At 47.5% G+C, this 20,131-nt stretch overlaps 1 protein-coding gene across 1 annotated transcript in view; it reads right to left on the reverse strand.

Moving 5' to 3' along the window:
• Positions 1-10,400, reverse strand: part of xylt1 (xylosyltransferase I) — a 74,896-nt gene extending 64,496 nt beyond the window's left edge. The window contains exon 1 of the mRNA XM_079999229.1: positions 10,101-10,400. Coding sequence (XP_079855355.1) covers positions 10,101-10,394 — 294 coding nt within the window. The 5' untranslated portion in view covers positions 10,395-10,400. The remainder of the gene's footprint in view (positions 1-10,100) is intronic.
• Positions 10,401-20,131: the final 9,731 nt, after the last annotated feature.

Consider the following 20,131-nt stretch of genomic DNA (forward strand, 5'->3'; position numbering starts at 1 on the left):
ATAACGCGGATCCTTCAAGATCAAAAGATACGCCATCGTTCTCCTTCCTCCTCCACAGCGGCTATCTTAAACCCCGGCCCCCCCTGTAAGGGGGGCCGAGTGCGTCTCGAAAAAAGATCTCAGAGCGATCACGGCTCGGAGCGGGGGAACTCTGGCGTCGAGCGAGATTACTCATTGAAATCTCATCTCATTGGGGATAACGCAAATGAAAATGAATATCTGACGGAGGCGGGCGGCCTTCACCCCGACCTTCACCGTCCACCACGGAAATGCCACAAGCCATTTTCAGTGACAGCGCAATGCAGAGCATACTCAGCTCCCCCCCGACCCTGTGATTCATTCTAATCCTCCATCAGATGCCCTGTTTAATCCCACTTAGAGATGCTCGATAAAAAAAAAAAAAAACGGCTCCGCCGCCGCGTTAGGATCGGCGCCCCTCTCCCGCCGACCCCGCGGATCGAAAGCTCGGGAAGAGCCGATTGCCCGGGTTTTTCGTTGTCTGAGAACACTCCCGACCGCGGGCCCGCGCTGTGCCGACGAACGCCTCCGAACCGACCTGGGTCCTGCGGGGATCTCAGCGGACGCGGCCGCTCGATTTTTCCCGCGACGGTTCCTTCCCCCCCCGTTCACTCCGTTTATTACTCTAACCCTCGTCTTCCGCCGGCTCTCTCCTTCCCCGTCCCCACCCCCCTCCTGTCCCTTCGCCTTTCCTCCGCGTCGCCTTCCTTTCTGCCGTTTCATCTCGATCGCCGCTCAAGAGATGTGTCCACCGGGGCACTTAGCGTCCGCTATAAGCGGCGGGGAGAAGAAAAGAGGTGTCGGCAGAGACGGAGGTGGAGGGGGGCGACGGAGAGGGCGAGGGTTGAAGAAGAAAAGCGCTGTCATGGGAAGCACTGAGATTCCCATGACAGACCGGATCATCTCTATCTCCAAGCAGCCAGGGTCATAACACACACACACACACACACACACACACACACACACACACACACACACACACACACACACACACACACACACACACACACACTCACACGCGTGCACGCACACACACACATGCGCATGCACACACACACACGGACAAACACACCATCAGCGGCATTTTCCCCGCACTGCCACGTAGTTTTTTCTCTTCCTGTCTGCGCTCACTACCCCCACCCACCACCGCCCACCCCCTCTCCCTCCCTCCATATTATTAGAATAACACAATACAGGGGGATTAGCGTGCGGCGTGTTGAGGAGGAGATAGCAAAGACAGCGGCTCGCGCTCGGTGTCGTTAGCCGGCGTGGGTGACGTGCGATCGCCTGTTCTCTTGCGCCCGGGCCGCTCGCTCATTCACGTGTTGCATGTCAATAACGACGGTTTCAACAGCGGATACAATCGGTAGCGTCCAAGGCGCGAATGTATCGCCGCGGCTTGAACTGTGGAGCAGCCGAGTAGCCACGTGAGACGCGCTGGGGATGGATTATGCCTTTCCGTCCGTACTGTGAGTCAATGTGCGCGGGTGTCGTTCAGAGACGTTCTGTTCGCTTTTATACTTAAAAATAACGTGTCCAGTAGGAGGCAGTGTTACATTTAGTGAAGCACAAAGGGGGTGTTTATTTATAAACAAAATATAAATATTGTATATATATTCACTATACATGTGCATCTGCTAAATTTTAGTTTGCGTTTGGAACCCGCCTCCAGGCAAGAGGTTCAGCGTGTTTTGACACGCGTACGCATTGTTGAGAATTGGGAGGCGTGCAGGTCGGCCCCTCTGTGACCTACGGATACCCATAACACCCTTCGCTGCGGGGCTCCACGGAGATGTTTGCGTGGACGTTCGGAGAAGCATAATCCAAGGCTTTAAGCCCCTTTCCCACATGGAATCTGTAACATTGCCGGATAAAAAAATATCCGGCAAAGGCAGCAGGTAGTCGTTCCCACATAGGCGTCCACTACGAAGGAGTTCCGGACGGAGTCTGTTCCCACAGAGAGGACTGTTACGGACACATCACAGCGTGCGAGAGGTGTCTGATATCACGCGGGAATGGCAACAGAATGGTTTGTTAGAACGGCACCTCGCTCCTCGTCCTTTTTTAAATATTTGTTTGATATAAATATTCGTAAAAAAAACAACAACTATTGTGCTTTATTTGGATTCGGCTCCATAATTATTTTACAGCAATGTCACTGCTCTCGTTCACACACACTTCCATTCACAGCCGTACTGGCAATTTGCTGGAATTTATACTAGGTCGAGAGTGGGGAAATTTACAGATTTTTAGGGAACATCGACGCCGGTGTGCATTCCCACATGACGCCAATACGTAACATTACCGGTAGATTTACTGCTTTCAGCGCAAGTGGGAAAGGAGCTTTAGACCGGAAAATGTCAGAAAAAACAACAACATCAGATCGGCGCTACTCTGAGCCTGAACAAGCGGTGGCAAAACTCCCCGTTTGCTCTTTGTGATAACATTTTATAAAATCATAAAATAATAAGCGTCACTGCTTTGGACCCTTTGTCTTTGTACCATAATTCTAGCCATTTGACAGGACTAAATATAACTTTTACCACAAGAGAAACGTGATGCCGGATGGGAATGTCGCAAAAGACCAACAAAACGCACCTCACATCTGAAAAGAAATGCCAATTTAAAGGAGTCGATCAGTAAATAGTGGTCGGTCATCCACGTGGCGTGATTGTCTGGTCAACGCTTCCACATCGCCCTCACAATGTGTGCATGTGTGTGCGCGTGTGCTTTTGTGTGGATTTTTGCAGCACTTGCACCAAATGTCAACATTGACGCCAGACTGAAGATGTGAAACTCGTTTGGGTCCTCGCTCCCCAGCCCAGCCCTCACCCCAGCCCCTGCCTCCCCACTCTGAAGGCTGCCTGCTAAGCCTCTTACCTATTGGATTATTGGCAGTGCAAGGTATTATATAGTTTCATTTATCTGGATGATGCGTTATTAATGTATCTGGGAAAAAAAACCTGCTGTTACAGCAGCGGTAGATCACGAGGGAGGTGTGTGAGTGTGTGTGTGTGTAGGGGGGGGGTTAGTTGTGTCTGAGTAGCAGAGCCGGATGGTTGGCTGATTTTGTTGTTGCGCTGGTGATTTTGGTGATAGGGTGGGCTGCAGCGTACCGCACGGGAAGGGTCCTCTGGGATGGAGCGACTTTGCTAATTGGCGGTAATGGTGGAAGTTGTTTGCAGAAAATTGACAGGAAAAGATTGATTTGCAAATGAGGCGGCGAAGGCCTCAAGCCAAGCACAAAGATGCATGCATTCATTCAAACACGCAAGCCCAAGTGCACTTGCACACACACGCACGCATTACATTACATTAAGCAGACGCTTTTATCCAAAGCGACTTACAATTATTCAAACACCGACGGACGCAGCCATCAGGAGCAATTAGGGGTTAAGTGTCTTGCTCAAGGAGCAAGCGTGCTAGCAGGAGGAGCCTGGGATCGAACCAGGAACCTTTAGATCACTAGACGACCAGCTCTACCTCCTGAGCTACCACCCCCACACGCACACGCACACGCACACGCACACGCACACACACACGCACACACACACACACACACACACACACACACACACACACACACACACACACACACACACACACACACACACACACACACACACACACACACACACACATAGGCAGCCATTAATTCCTGGACATCTCAACAAATAATGTTTACTTAACCTATCAGTTTGATGTGTGTGTGTGTGTGTGTGTGTGTGTGTGTGTGTGTGTGTGTGTGTGTGTGTGTGTGTGTGTGTGTGTGTGTGTGTGCGTGCGTGCGTGTGTGTGTGGAGGGGGGCGTGCATGAGACGGCATGGCAGCCTGCAGCGGCAGCTCAGTGAATCAGAGGACTCAGGCAGAGCCTCTGCTCCGTTTTTGACCCTGCTCTTCGGCGGCTGTTAACGTGAATGTCCAGCGGAGCGTGCACCCGGTGATACGGCAACATGGAGGGAGTGCGGGAGAAAAACACAGAAAACAGGGAGACGCATCGATTAAAAGACAGCGGAGAAAGACAGAGACAGAAAGGGTCATTGGGCCCCGCTCCTGCATCTTTGAGAGGATCAGAGCCACGGACACTCCCAGCCGTTGGAAAGCAGTTATCAGAGAACTACACACATTCGGCGCCTTTGTTTGGCATCGTCAATAAAGAAAACATTGTGAAAATAATCCTTACGATGATTTACTAAATCCAGCCATGTGTTAGACATGTGTTATACCAAATGAATCACAACATCTTGGCTGGAACCTTGGTTATAATTATTTTTGCGTTAATAGTTGGTTGTGTGATCAACACAATAATGTTATCATTATTTATAATGGGATTTTTAATTTATGTAAATAACGTTCATGTTGATAAGCAATATTGTGGTGCAATTTTACAATTACTTATTGTACATAATATGCTGGATAATGGAGCACAAGAGATAGGGGCCTCATGACAGACATTGGTTTTAGAAAGAATTCATATCGTCATATTTTCTTAATCTCACATGTCTTACAAATACAGTATCACATGTGTATCGATATGTTGTTGATAATGAGTGGGTTTACACAATTTATATATATGTTTTAATAAGAATACTAATATGTAAATGTAAACATCGGCACATCTGGGCTGAAATTCCGTTTATTTATCTTCAGTAATTCAGCATTGTGACACCATGATGATTTTCACAGATAAGTGATGTGGAATAAGGGCTTTTATTATACTGTGCTCATTGGGCGAAAAATCTCCATCGGTCTTAATTGTTTCTAACTAAATCAGTCACATCATATTTACAAGCTTTCAAGCTTTAATAGAAAAGTTATATAAATGTATAAACTCAGTAATTTGCATATGAGATAAACGTGTTCATAGTGTGAGGCAGTTACTTTGTCAGTTGCACTGTTAGTAGAGCTGCAACTAACGATTGTCATTATCGATTAATCTGTAGATTATTTTCTTGATCAGTGGATTAGTTGTTTTGTCTGTGAAGCAGAAAAATGTTGAAGAATGTTTTGTCCACAACCCAAAGATATTCCGCTTACTGTCACACAGGACTAAATAAACCAGAAAATATTCATATTTAAGAAGCTGGAATCGGAGAATTCTGAAACTCTCTCCCTAAGAAATGACTCAAAACGACTAACGATAATCAAAATAGTTGGCGATTAATTGAACGGTTGGCAGCTAATCGATTAATCGACTCATCGTTGCCGCTCAAACTGTAAGCACCCTGTCCAAGAAGCAATGTAATTACATATACGGTATAACCCCTTTTGTTGCACTTGCATCTGACACCTGGAGAGTGCCATATGTTTGTTTTTGTCAAGGAGACAGCCAGACAAAGTGCCCTTCTACCACAGAACCTACTTTTAGCACCTCTCTGCTGGAGCAGCGAGGTGTGAGGAGAGACAAGCAAGAGAACAAGAAGTGGTAGTCGCTGCTGCTATGGATACGGGGCCCAACAACACGCCAGCTTAGCATGGATCCTGTCCATCTATCCAATATCTGCATGGTTATCATTAAGGACGTGAGTACGTTGGAGAAGGCTCCGGCGCTGTGAGCAACAGCGTCTGAGAGATCTTTTCCTCTTGCAGCTTTGAAGAGAGATGTTCCCATGCACACGGATCGCACCCCAACATCAAAGCCCCTCGAGTTTCCAATCTGCCGCTTTCAAGTCTGCGGCGTGCGCAACTTCTCCATGTATCAACCTGCAGAACTCTGAAGGTGCTCCACTACACCGTGGAATTATCAATCATATCAACATGACGGGTGGATGGAGAAATACAGAAAGTGCCGTCTAACTACCTTTCTCTCCATCACAGCTTATCTGCTTCCATCACGGGTGCTTTTAGGGACATTTTTGAATTCCACCGACAATAATGTGTTTTTAACTATGCATGATGTTCCTTTCTAAATGCACGAAATGCAAATTTGAGCGTAAAAATAGTTTTGGCTTTGTGCTTTGTTTTGTTGTCAGTTACTGACAGAAGACATTAAAATCGCTGAGTTTATTTAAGTCTCTTTCAGGTTGTTAAATAAGAGCTGTGACGTTACCTATAAAGAAAAAAATAGAATATATATATATATATATATATATTACGCACTTCCCAGAGCCTAATCAACGGCGATGCCTACATGTACCACAAACACTCATGCACATACACTCATACACAAATACACACATGTACACCCAGACAAGCAGGCACACACACACACACACACACATACACACACACACACACACACTCTGAGTGTTGCTGTGAATGCTGCGCCGTGTGGGTATTGTATGCCCACGACTGAGCAACATATTAAAGCTTCTGCACACATGCACTCAGACACTCATAGTACGCTGTAGTACAACTGTACATGTGTGTGCGTGTAGTCCATGTGGGTAGATCATGTGTGTGTGTGTGTGTGTGTGTGTGTGCGTGCGTGTGAGTCTAAGTGTGCATGGTGCAAATGCATGCTTGAATGTGTAAATGTGAGTGTGAGTGTGTGTGTGTGCGTGTGTGCGCGCGCGCGTGCACATGTGTGCGTGAGTCAGCGGTGCGATCAGAGACACCAGTGGATGAATCACGGCGTGCTGGTGGAGCAGGAGAGGGACAGCCTTGGGAAAATAGACCAGTGGCAACAAAACATTTGGGCAGAGCTCCGAAATGCAAAGCAGATGCATATTGCATTCGCCCGGTGGACATGACTACCATTTAAAAGTGTGTTCTTTAAGGCCCCCGCCGGAGGGTAAGACTGAAGGGGCCGCTGAGTATTATCATTATCATAGTTAATGCCGTGAAATAGATTTGAAAAAAAAAAATGCATATATTTAGAAACATGAAAACTGGTAGATTAAACTCCGAATCAATTGGGAGAGACCAACTTAAAGCCGCACAAAACAAGGTGAAAGGGGCGTGGTCATGCGGAGGTAGTTGCTGGACACCGCTCATACACATTTGCACCGTTGGCCGTTTTTATAAGAATTTTATATGTCTATGTTTTGCTGTACTTTTCCTGAACTTTTGTACAAGCTATGTGTACTTTGCCTTTCTTATAAAGGCGAAATAGAGTTCATGTCTTAAAAAAGACATGAACTAGTCACTTTCTGTGCCATATTGTGAAGAGGAGAAAGGCAACATGTCTCCACCATCAGGCTTGGGAACTTCAACAGATGATCTGTCTCAACGAAATTGCCCCATCAGCAAATCTCTCACCAGCAGGACCCATGCGGAGGCGTCACGACATCTGCTGATTGACATTTCAACAGACTGGTCAGCTTCGCCACTCCTAGAAAACTGTATAAAAAAACTCAGATCTCCATTGAGAATCGAACACTTCCTCTGTGGCACTCTGTTGTGATGTTACACTGAAACTGCTCCTCTTGTACAAGATTAAATACTTTATTTACCTAAAGTATTTGTCTCCGATTTACTCTGTGACGATAAGTCCGTCCACAAACAAAGTTTATAACAATTTCAATTTTACAGCCGTCACGGACGTGATAGTTAAAACAAGTGGAATACCGGGACCATTATTTGAGATGGAGAAGCACTGTTCAACAAAGACCACGTGCGCTCAGCTCTCCCTGGAAGTCGCAGCGGTTCCGCGTGGAAAGCGAAGGTGCATCGGAGGCGGCTGATGTAACGTGTAACAATGAATAAACAAGGAAACACGTCGGAAAACACATGAGCTGGACACACTGCCGGGAACAGGGGAGCATGTAATTATGACTAACCACCCCCCAACACACTCACACACACACACACACACAAACAAACAGACACACACCGATACGATTTAAGAAACTAAGATGAGTAAGACCTGTGGAGTGGAAAGAATGAAGCACCCCCAACCAAATGACCACTTCAGTCAGAGCATGATCGAAGATAGACCCGGTTTACTCTGGTATTCACCACCACCCGAAAAAACCTTGGGGAAATTTTTTTTTTTTTTTTCAAGATAACTCAGATGCCTTGTTCACTTTTTCAACGGAATATCATCTGGAATTTCATCCCTGACCCCAAAACGCCACCGCGCTTTTCGCTTTCTCCGGCGATGGACCTTTTAACATCGATTCGGATCACATCCACCACCTTCGGTTCACACGGCGGCCGACGAGCTGCACTAACACGCACCCGGGCTTCGACGCAGAGGTGGGGAGGTAGAAAAGCAAGCAACCGTTTTGGGGGAATGGATAGGATTTGCGTGACCAAGGGGTTCCAGTCAAACGCGGAAGTCCAGGGGCCGGAGAACGGAGACGGGAGGGTTGACGGTCTTGACGGGCGGTGTGAACCGCACCGGGGCTGCAGGATAAGGACGCAGCAATGCAGCTCCCTTTACATTTTAAAGGCCACGGGTGCAGATATGCTGGGGTTTTTTGTTTTTTTTTAAGATTTGGGCAAATCGCTGTTGGTGCGCCAGCTCCGACATACGCGGCCCTGACCGGACTTAAACGTGCGACACACGAGGCGTGTGTCGGGTGGATTCCACTGAAGAGTCCCAGGATCCTGCTCGAAAACCGCGCAGGTTTTCTTGTCTCGACACCCGGGTTTCCCCGCTTTTCCCTATGGTGGCGGATTTCCTTTCTCCTTTCTCCTTTCTCCTTTCTTCTTCTTCTTCTTCTTCTTCTCCTTCTAATCAACTGATTTATTTGATGTTCTTGGTCACTTGAGGTGATGTGGATATGTTTTTGATTTTTATTCATGAGAGATGCTGTTGTTATAATGAATGTGTACCGTGGCTGCCTTTCACTTCTTCGCCGGCGCCCGATCCGTGCATGTTCGCAGGGAGAGGCGGCGGACCCCGCCAACCGAACAACGGAAGCAGCACGTATAGGAACGCCAAAACGTAATGGGATTGGGGTCCGGGATTTTTTATTTATTTATTTATTTTGTTAAACAAAAAGAAAAAAAAAATCTTACGGATTACCACTTTAACTTCCGTGTGGACGACGCCGGGCCAAGTAGTTGGAAAAGGACGCCCTCCCTCCCGCCGCCCTTGGTGTGACTTTCTCCCCACGCGTCGCGCCGTGCCACGGCCTGGAGGAGCGGGCGAGCGGGACCGAGTCGCGGCGGCTTGACGAATCGAGCGCGTCACCGTAAAAATCACCGGAGGAGACGGATGAGGGGGCGCGCGCGGGGCGACGGCGGCGCGCGGCGCGAGTGACTGATCCGCGACGCGGAGCGAGTCGCGCCGCGTCGCGTCGCGGGGCCGGTGTCGCGCTGCCTCGGCGGCTTCCCCGACGGAGGTCTGCTCCGGCGGAAAACGGGGTTCTGCACGACATGGAGCGCAGAAATTGTCTTTTTTTTTTTTTTAATTTTTTTTATTTTGTCTTTCAAATTAATTCATTAGAAATATTTTCTCTTATTTTTGAACTTATTTAGTTGTTACGTGTCACTGGGTTTACGATTTATAGTTATTATTATTATTTTTTCTTTCTTTCTTATTTTCTTTTCTTATTTTCTCTTTTTTCCCCCCTCATCATTCATTATTAACTCCATTGCCATATAGTTTTAAGTCAGATTATTGGCGTCAAATTGAATCTAGAAATTCGTGCAACCTCCTGTAAGACATATTTTGGGGTAACAGGTTATCTGACGCCTATTTCATTTATTAAAAACATAATTATGAAAACTAATGATAGCTTCAACTCCGCGCACCCCCCCCCCCCCCCCAAAAAAAAGACATAAAGAACGGAGCATTAAAGTATTTAAATTAGTAATTATATAATTTATAATTAAATGAATGTATCTCGGGGATTGTTTTCCCCTTCAGGTGAAATTCCCTCACAGTTTTCACGCCCCAACATTCATGTGGAGAGAGGATCCATACCTCCATCATCAACAGCAGAGGGACGGACGCTCCAATCCTTCTATTTCTACCCTCACCCTGTCACCAGCCTCTGGAAGAGCCAAAACGGAGATATTCCCACGCAAGTCCTTCCATTCCATCCCATCCCATCCATTCATTCATTCATTTATTTTGGGGCCCGGCCGTAAAATCTTTTGGAGATGTTTTGGTGGAGAAGAAGGAGGTTGATGATGATGGTGATGGTGATGATGACGATCAGGACGATCGGTGTCTTCCGTGGTCTTACCGGCTGCTGGACGCCTCTCCCCGGCGGGGAGTGACGATGCTGCTGCTGCTGCTGCCGCTGCTGCCTCGCCGGAGCCCCGGGTTCCAAGTAGTGGCCGTTGCCGCCTTTGTTGCCCGCCACCTGGTCCCTCTTCTCCCGCAGGCTGGAGCCTCCCCGGCTGTCCCTCTCCTCCCCGGAGTCCAGGCTGCTGAAGTTCCACACGATGAGCGTCTGCACCAGCAGCACCGTCAGAGCCGCGATCAGCGCCGACCGGGAGCGGCGGGCCAGCCTGCGGGCACACGAGCCGCCGACCATCTTCACCCTGTGGACGGCGGAGAGAAGACTGACTGTCGGCTGTCTCTGACGCCTGGCTCCCTCTCCGCGCGGCTCGACGGTGGGAAGGAGCTGGAGAGGGGGAGGAGGAGGAGGAGGAGGAGGAGAAGCAGGCGGAGGAGGAGGAGGAGGAGGAGGAGAGGATGATGAGAGCAGGAGAGTCATGGGGCCACCGTGTGGTTGAAAGTGTGAGGGAAAAATGCACAAGGATGGACGTGATGAGAATGAGATGACACTTCACTTGCCATCACCATATTCTATTATCCGGACAATCTGTTTGATTTCAAAGTGAAAATCCGTGAGATAATTGTGTTAATCGATTCCCGTATTTTATACATTCCTGTGGTTGGCATTTTGTAAGAAACATCCCTTCAATGTATTTGCGTTATGCATGTGCTCATCTATATGCTGTTTGCATTGTTGGTGGCGTGGTCCGCCTTTCCCGGCAAAAATGCAACTGATCGGGCATGCTGAAGTAGTAAAAGACAGCTGCGGTGAATCTGATTCCCTGTGAATGGATGAATATTCACAGGAGAAAATTGTCACCACTTTCGAGAAAATTGTTTGGAATTACGGGTGGAGGAAAACTAAATGAGCTGATCATATAATTACGAGTGCACCAATATTATTAGCCTGTCATTGTCCATATCCGCACCAGGCTTGATCTGCCATGTTGCTCTCGCTTTCTCCGCGGCTGTGAGGTAGCCACGTAACATCCGGCTGTAATTCCATCGCAGAGGACGGCGAGAAGTTCAAATATTTGAACTTTGAGCCCCAAATGCCGTGCGCTGTTGCCGTGTTCTCTGCCGACCTGCCGTCACGCTCTCGTTCGCCAACGTAACAGCCGGTTTGCCGCCTCCCGTCTACCGCGTTCCATGTGAATGTGGCATAATGCACCCGACAAAGACGGTTTTATGGATTCCCATTTTAACGCCAAAGAGTCTACTCGTTTAGCGGTTAGGGGATTTATTTACAGGAGTAACGTTCTTGAGATGAAGGCCCCGCAGTTTTGATCGACAGACAACGATTTTGCAGCAACTATGTCCTGAAGCGGTATTGCCACAATAGCAGCTCAATAAGTTACCGCAGTATACTGGTCTGGTCATTACTTGCTTCGAGTCCTGGCAGCAGATTCAATATTTGTTCTGCGGCACCTTTTTCTCTCGATTTGAGAGCTGTTACGCCCTGGGCACGCGACGCGACTTTCAAACTCGTCAGATCCCGGCGCTGTTCACACTACACAACTCGTCTGTCTCGCGATCGGGAATCTTGCAGTCGTTGTGGTTTCACGCCGCACGACTGATCGGCGACAGTGGGGTTCACACGTTATAAGGTCTTTCGCCAGGGGGAATCCCCGACGAGTTCGTGGGCTCTCCAAACTACGCTTTGTCACGAAAACACAGGCGAGAAGTGACACCGGGAATGACGCAATACCGTGCACGGGACAGGATTACTACATTTTTTTATTATATTCTTGATCACTGTAAAAAAATATATAAATTATGAAAGCAGAATTTGAATAAGAAATATGGAAGTAAAATCAGGCAGGAATCACTTAGTCTGAACTCAACACGTCTGATTGAGACTTGTTGACAGAGACTTGATGAGACTGGATATTTCTGCTGCCGTGGGTATTAAAATGGCAAGCCTTGTGCCCCCGTGATTTTTATATTTTTTCCATCTCCACAATCTGACTTGGCTTTCCCGACTTTTATGTGTCGAGACGCTTCCGTGATTTGTCTCGGCCAAATAGAAGAAGGAGTATTTTGACAAACCCCAACTGTTCAGGGTCTGTCATCTGGGGAGTCGGCGGCGGAGGTGAAGGTGTTTTTGCAGATGGAGTACCGTTCATCTCTCGCGATTCATTCAAGGTCCCTGCGCCGCCGAGAGGTGGACGTCGGAATCAGGTGGAAGGAGTTTAACCTGTGGATTCTGGAGACTCTATGCTGAGACTTTTCTTCTTGTAATAATAGGTGGAGTTCAGGGCCCAAACTGATTTTTATTGCATGGGTTGCTCGGAATGGTAGGGAGAGTAATTCTTGCAACTTGTTAAATGGTAGAATGGTACCATTGTGTATGATATGTGTAAGGTGGCTGGTGTCAGGCCTGGAAAGAAATGAAAGGTTTACCGTGGATTTTAGAAGGTGGAGTTTTGCCAACCAGCGATTTATTTGTTACGTTTAAACACAGATTTATTTTACGTTTCGGGATTTTCGTCAGCCTTGAGCTAAGAAATTCTAGTTTATGTTTTTTTTGTAACGCTGGCTAGTCTTTTACCTTCGTCACCCAATGAGATGCAAGTCTTGAAGTGGAAGCACCAGACACGGTGGCTGTTCTGCAGGGATCCTCATCGGGAGACCAGTATGAGATGGAGTGGCGTTGAAAAGATGAGCAGAGCTGGAGGAAATCCGGTGGGGGGGAAAAAAGGCTCCTTGTCTTTCATGTGTGGAGGTGCGGTGCTCCCGAAACATTCTCTATTCTCTATTCTCTAGTCTTTGGATTTGAACCAATCTGTTTGGGGATCAACAGAATCCCCAAATCCTGTCCCAAAGCAGGTGGAGGGAGCGTTGGATTTTATAAAGCATCGGCAACTTAACAACTTAAGACCCGTGTTTTTTTTTGTAGACATTTAAAACAGCTTGCAGAGGGATATGTTACTTTTTTTTTTACAATTGTTTTGACATATTTAATCTTTAATTTAAATTGGTTGTGGTTCACATGGCTTCCTTTAGCGTTCCATTGGTACTGATTGCTCCTTCTATTAATGGTATGTCCTGACTTGTATTTTTCACAATGTGTTATTCTTTATGTCAAAGAGGACATTTGTGTTATTGTTGGTTTCATGGCTCTATATTACCGACAAAGTCCACGCTCTGGTGGCCGCCGTGTTGTGAACAAAATGGTCGGCCGCAGGAACAGTTAGATACTGTCTATTGGTTTACTAGCCCCAAACACTCAACAAAATCCTCTGGGTCAACGTTTTGTCAAAATGGAAGCCAAGCCCTAGGATGCTTTTGGAACAAGAAGAACACACTGTGTAGGGTTTGGGTTAGGGTTAGGGTTGGACGTTGTGTAGTAAAGTCAAAAGAATGTGTTGACACTGCACGAGGCCCTGCCCGGCTGCAGATCCGTCGCTCTTTCTTTACGGCAACGAACCACCGAGGTGAATAAATAAGATTGTAGTCCTTGCACAAACAAGATAAAGCTCTCTGACAAATTGATAGGTGGTTAAGTGGTTAGCTCTCAGATAAAGGAGAAAATAGGATAATTTGGGGAGGAAAACAATAAAAATGCTCGATGTGTGTCGGCGACAGGATGCCTTTGCATGAATCAGCCTCCTGAAGGGCGCTGACTTATTTTGGTCTGGTTGAAACGCGGGTGAGAGGTGCTCGGCTGGGTTATTATTTTCACCTTAAGGAATTTCTCGACTGACACGTAGACAAAGCACATTATATAAAGGGCAAGACGAGGACTTTATGCAAGGCACCGACAGGCATCTCCGTCTAAATAGGGGCTGATACCCTTGCGACAAAGCCGTTAGGACATTCTTGCCATTTTCAAAATTGTATTTGGTCCCTGTCACTTATTCCGAGGCGTTCCTTTTCATCTTAAGTGTCTTCTTGTGCTTTAAGTGTACCACGCTTTATGGGCTGAATAAACAACGACTCTCAGCCTCAATCTGCAGTCTCAGAGAGGAAGAAGTTGTATTCGCTGAAGACGTTTCTGAGGACGTCACCCAGCTCCGTGGTGGGGATGCTGGGGAACAGCGGCGTCCCGAAACCGCAGCGCAACAGCTCCCGCCCAATTGGAAATGAATTTGCAGTAATATTAGGATTGTGGCTGAAAAATTATTAACGCGGGGGAATTTCTCCCCGGCGCAGAGTGCGGTGAGATAAGGTTGCACGCCGCCGTTTGTTAAAATGCCTTTGTGCTCACAGACATTCCCGGGCTATCTGAGCATGTCACAAATGCTAAAAGTTGAGGTCAGGCCGGAGTGGGAAAGAGAGACGTACTATAAGTAGAGAGACGCGGGGAACCAATCGAACGGAGCACGAAGAGGGGAGAGAGGCAATGAGGAGCCGGGCGATGGAAAGGAACGCAAGCAGGCAAGGTTGGAGGAGAGGGGGGAGGCGAGGGGAGGAAAGGGGGGAGGAGGAGACGCGGGGTGGCGGGGGAGCACGGGCTGACCAATCTAGATAGAAGAGAGAGGGAGAAACAATTTTAGTAACTATGGAGATTGGCGATCCATGGAGATCTATGGAGATTCCAGACAGGGAAAACAAAAAAATAAAAAGCAAAGCTGGTGGAAGACGAGGGATGACCAGAGGAAACAAAAGATGGACAAGACAGAGAGAGAGAGAGAGAGAGGGAGGGGGAGAGGTAGAGGATGGACAGCATCTCCAGCTCCTCTGGCAGCAGAAATATCTCTTCGTGTCTCATTAGCTGTAGCGCTGTTGCTCGGGGGGAAGAGGAGACCGACTGCCGCCGCGACAATGCTTACCGTTCCCTGCGGCAGCAAATGATGATTTTAATTAGAGGCGATCTTTCTGTCACTCAGCAAGATGCAGGCGAGCGCGCGCGCGCGCGCGCACGCGCACACACACACACACACACACACACACACACACACACACACACACACACACACACACACACACACACACACACACACACACACACACACACACACACACACACACACACACACACACCCGAACAGACGGACTCATATTTTTATCCTCACACCCATCCTATAACGAAAACTGCTGCTGTGAGCCATGCGATGCTGTTCAAGGGGGCAACGCCACCATGCCTCCCCTACGCACTACCACCCAGATAATCTTGATCTTAATACCGATCGTTCTCTTCCAAAATAAAAAAAAACAACTCAAAGTCAAAGAAGTCAAAAGAGAGAGAGAGAGAGAGAGAGACAGAGAGAATTAAAAGGTGAAAGCAAAGGAGAGACCATGCGGCCGGCAGTGGAGTGCGTCTGGGATGGCAGAGAGCAGAGTTTGGGTAGGCGGGCGTCGCACGACGCGGCGGTCCCTCGCCCGGGGCCTCCTGCTGGAAGGCTCTCTCGGACTCTCTGAGAAGTTTATGTAGTCACGCCGCGTTCTGGCTGGAAAGCAGCAGAACACAGCGGCGCCGCGGTTGCCCTTGACAGCGAAGCTTTTTTCTCCAGCTGTGCTACACCAGTCGCTCTCTTCCTGGCAGTCGGTCGACATTATGCTCCCGGATGGAAAAACGATGTGCCTTTGTGCAATCAGCACATGAACTCATATCCATCAAATGACATTCATTGTGCTTATATTGACTCCATAAAGTTCTGATTTGATTACAAATGATAATATTCCCAATACTGCAACTGCCGATATTCTGATGGATCGGATTGATACACCTTCATCATTCAATCATATTCGCTTAACCTCGGCATGAATACTACTTAATACACCTCAAACCGTGTATTCATGCAGCTCATTCGCCAGTTGAGTCAGAGGGGGGTGGGATTCCAGCGCGGCCACACCTTCGGGGCCTGCCACTTCCTGTGCTCCAAATCCGATGAAACTGCCATTGAATTAATATTGAGGATGACGAAGGGGCCGAGTACCCTTGGTTGGTCATGCAGACACATGTAAACACCTCATTTAAAATATCATCTTATTCTGGTTATTTCTCTTATCCTGATTAAGGCGTGCATGTAAATGAACGGACTGATTATTAAGAGGGAGTCGCCCTAAGTCGGGCTTTACGAAATATTAAAGAGTTCGTCGGGCCCGAATAGTCGGCTGTGGTTTGAAGCGGTTTTGGCCTGTACCGTCTGACGTGTTGACACGATGCAACCTTCCTGTCTGATTCCAGCCCTGAAAAAAATCTCTGTCGGATCTTGACCTGGATGCCACTTCCCCTTACAGGTCCCACGGGGTTATCAAACAGTTCAGGACTGGTGTTTCCCGTCAAAAAAAGAAAGGAAAAAAAAATGTTCTCCCTGAACGCGCGGTGACATATCGCGGTTGTGACAGGGACATTCACACTTGCGCTGACATTCCACCGGTTGGGGTTGACTCATATTATGTGGAAGCTGAGCCCCATAGTACCTTAAAAAAACTCAAGTCTGCCGTCCCCCAGATGGCAAAAAAAAAAAGGGAGCGAATGAGTGCAATTATGGCCGCCGTTTTGTACGCTGGCATGAATTTGTTATTGTTTTCCGAACACTCGACGGGAAAATAGATGCATTATCATGTCGTATTGTTTATCCCACAGTGAGGAAGAAGTGTTCATAACAACAAATCAACCCAGAACTCGTGCGTCGCCTTTGCGGGTTCATTAACACCTTATGATTCTTATGGCTGAGGGACAGTGAAAGCAGGAACGAAAGGTAGGAAAAAAGATGGAATATCTGCATATTACGTCAGCGCCGCTTTTTTCCCTTTCCAGAGTTAAGAAGAACGAGTTGTTTTTCTCCTGCTTGATGCGCACGGCTCTCCCGTGTTTTTCTTATTTTCGTGTTATTCTCTCACCGCCTGCTGTGCCTGGATACATCCAAGCAAGAGGAAAGTGTCCGCCTGGATTGGAATGTTTTGCAGGAGCGGATATTTCAGATGCGCGGCCTGGCCTTTTTCATCTGTCTGTAATTGTTTAACCTGTCGCCGGCATGTGGATATGATCGGTCCCGATGGCCCCGTCGCGGCGAAATGAGGCTGCGGTCTCTCTTTCTCTCCGGAGCCAAAGTGTGCAGTAATTTGGGTCATTAAACCGTCCCATCAGTAACCTTAACTTAAGGGGATGTTATGCGGCTTCCTGTGGATTTACATCTATTAATATTGATATTCCATGACCTTACAGCCCTTCTGTTTGCCCCTCGTCACTCACGGTACTTCCTCTCCCGGGGACGCGCCATTTTACCGAGCAAATTTACCCCCATGCACCTTCATTAAAGAATTGAATAATTGATTATTCCCAGATTCCCCACATCCCCGATCCCCCATTCCCTTTTCTTTGCTGACTAGACATAATGTGCAGCAAGGTTAAATGAGCTTGAATGGTTCTCCATGTCTGACAGAAAGAGAGTTCCCTTTATATGTTGGAACGGGATTTTCCCTGTCAAACATGAATCATTCAAAAGACGTGGAATCCTGTTCATTCATTTTGAATATTGACTTTATGTGACCTCTGTATAAGAAAAGCTGGTACATATATATATATATTAAAGTCCCTAATACCAGAGTTTACACTTTTTTACTTAGCTTGGGGTCATTTAACATATTGAATAGTCCATATGATCCATTTGCTCTCTTGGTTTGCTCACACTGTTCTGTCTGAAACAAAAGCAAAAAAATATATATAATTTGTGAATTATATAGAAATTTCATTTCTGAAACATTATGTGACATGTGACGTATTTGACTCTTCATATTGATGTTTTGTATTGGGAATATTATCCGATACCGGTACACAGTTATGTAATGGTAGGGTAGGATCAATCTATTGAAATAATTGTCCACCAGCTCAAACTAATTCTTATGAAACCTTTCTTTTTAAACTTGTTTTAAGTGTTTGACACCCCTCTCCTAAAAAACGACTATACACAGACCAAGCTTTACAGCCAGTTCTTTGTCCTTCACCTTAACTTCCGCCTTCAAGGTTTCTCTCTCACCATTGCCTCTATTATTCGCTCTCTCTACCCCCCCCCCCCCCACACACACACACACACACACACACACGCACACACACACTTTTGTTCCATTCACTTCATCTCAGTTGGGGCACTTTTTCGACCCAGGGGTTGAGGTGGCGAGGCCAGGGTGGGGGAGGGCACCCTGTCCGCATCATCGATCTCAGCCGATGCTCTCTCTCTCTCCCACGCTGCACCCGATGGTCCTTTGTGACCAGGCAACCTTGTTAGAACGGTAAAAATAGCCGCCGCCGCCACCACAGAGAGGAGGGAGCAGTAGAAAAGTCACAGAGAGAGGTGAGAGAGAGAGAGAGAGAGAGAGAGAGAGAGAGAGAGAGAGAGAGAGAGAGAGAGAGAGAAAGCAAAGTCTGAAATATGCAGCAGCTCTGAAAAAAAAAGGGCAGCCTTCACGGAGGCTGCGCCGCCGTCTGCTGCGTAGGTGTGAGAGCCTCCGCTGCTTCAGCTGATTAGCGCTGACCTCGGCTGCGAGAGGAGCTCGACACCCCCAAAAAAACATCTAACGTCCCAAAATGACATCCTCCCTTTACCTCACAGCGGTCACAGCCACAGCTGGGGTTTTTTATTGAAAGTCAACCCCAATTTCCCACTCCCCTCATAGAAACCATTGATCATGATCTGTGGCGTCAGGAAATCCACATGCAGGGATCATGATATGTGTTTATAATGAGAAGTCATGTCCTATTCACAATTATAACGCCGTAAGATGTGCCAAGATGTGACAGGACGTAAAGGAGAAACAGCCGTACACTTCTTGATATTTAAGTACCGCGTAGGTATGCGGTGGTGCTCAACCTGTGGTCCCTGACCCCAAGGGGTGGACGCCGGAGATCGCATGGGGCCTGGCGAGGCCTTGGACGATTTTAAGTATTATGATTTCAGTCAAATATTGGTCCACAAATCCACATCGGTTTTAGCTCAAATATAAACGAGAACGGGATCCATGACTACATGTCACAATTGTCTGTATGGATTAAAAAACCTCTTCTCTATCTACGACGGAAATACATAGTAAAAAAGTATTGCGTCTTCTAAATAGGTTGGGTTCTCAGATTTACCCAGTTTTATTGAGGAGGGTCACAGAGGTAATAAAGGTTTGGGAAGCCCCGGTGTGGAAAGACAATAATACTTTGAGCCCGGACGTGAAACACGCCGACAACAATTCCCAAAGAGTTTCATCCCAAGTTTTGAGCCGATCCATCCACATTATGACTCCGGTTGTCATATCCGATGTGTTCTGGTGATGGAGGTGTTGCGCAGCCGCTTCCTGCTCAATTCAGCATCGGCAGACTAATAGTTTCCACCACAGCTTGTCCTCAATCAATAGGACGCTCGCGATGTGTGTGAGTGTGTGATTTTTTTCCCTCTTTCAGATGAAATGGGAATTCATTTTGTTTTCCTCCTCCTCCTCATCACAACTCCTCACCGTTGTGCGCTCCGGTTGTCGGCGCTGGTGGTTAAGCTTCTTTCCGCCGGATAATGGAATGGAGTGGACTGCTTATCGATTTGTTTGTCTAGCTACGATTCAGCGCACACTCTCAGCTGAGCTGAGCTGTTCTATTTCTTTGCATTTTGAGTTCGGCCCTGCTGGCTCAACGCATCAAATAGAGAAGTGGTGGGGCAAAATAGGCCAAACGTCAACCCCAGATACAACAATCTACATTTCCACCAATTTATTGTATTTTGTTTTTGTTTGTGCACCCGGTCAGTCTGGTCAGGATGAATAAATTACCCCTGGCGCTGAAAACACTTGTTTATTATTTTTGCCGGAGAACAAGTACATTGGACGCGCCGCTGCTCAAGGACAGTCACACTAAATGAAGAGTCGCTGGCGGAGCTAGTTCTGTCGCACAACTCGACGGCGCCTCACGCTGCCATGCAGCCGGTCCCTCTCCTCCACTCTACCTGCTTTGCTGCCTGCCTCCTTGCCGCCTGCTTCCTTGCTGCCTTGCCGTGCTCCCTCCACCTCCCCTGCATCCACTTTGGGCTCAACGCTTCCACCCAATGGGGGGATTCAAGCTCTTCACTC

Source organism: Zeus faber (genome assembly GCF_960531495.2).
Source record: "Zeus faber genome assembly, chromosome: 4".
Taxonomy (NCBI): domain Eukaryota; kingdom Metazoa; phylum Chordata; class Actinopteri; order Zeiformes; family Zeidae; genus Zeus; species Zeus faber.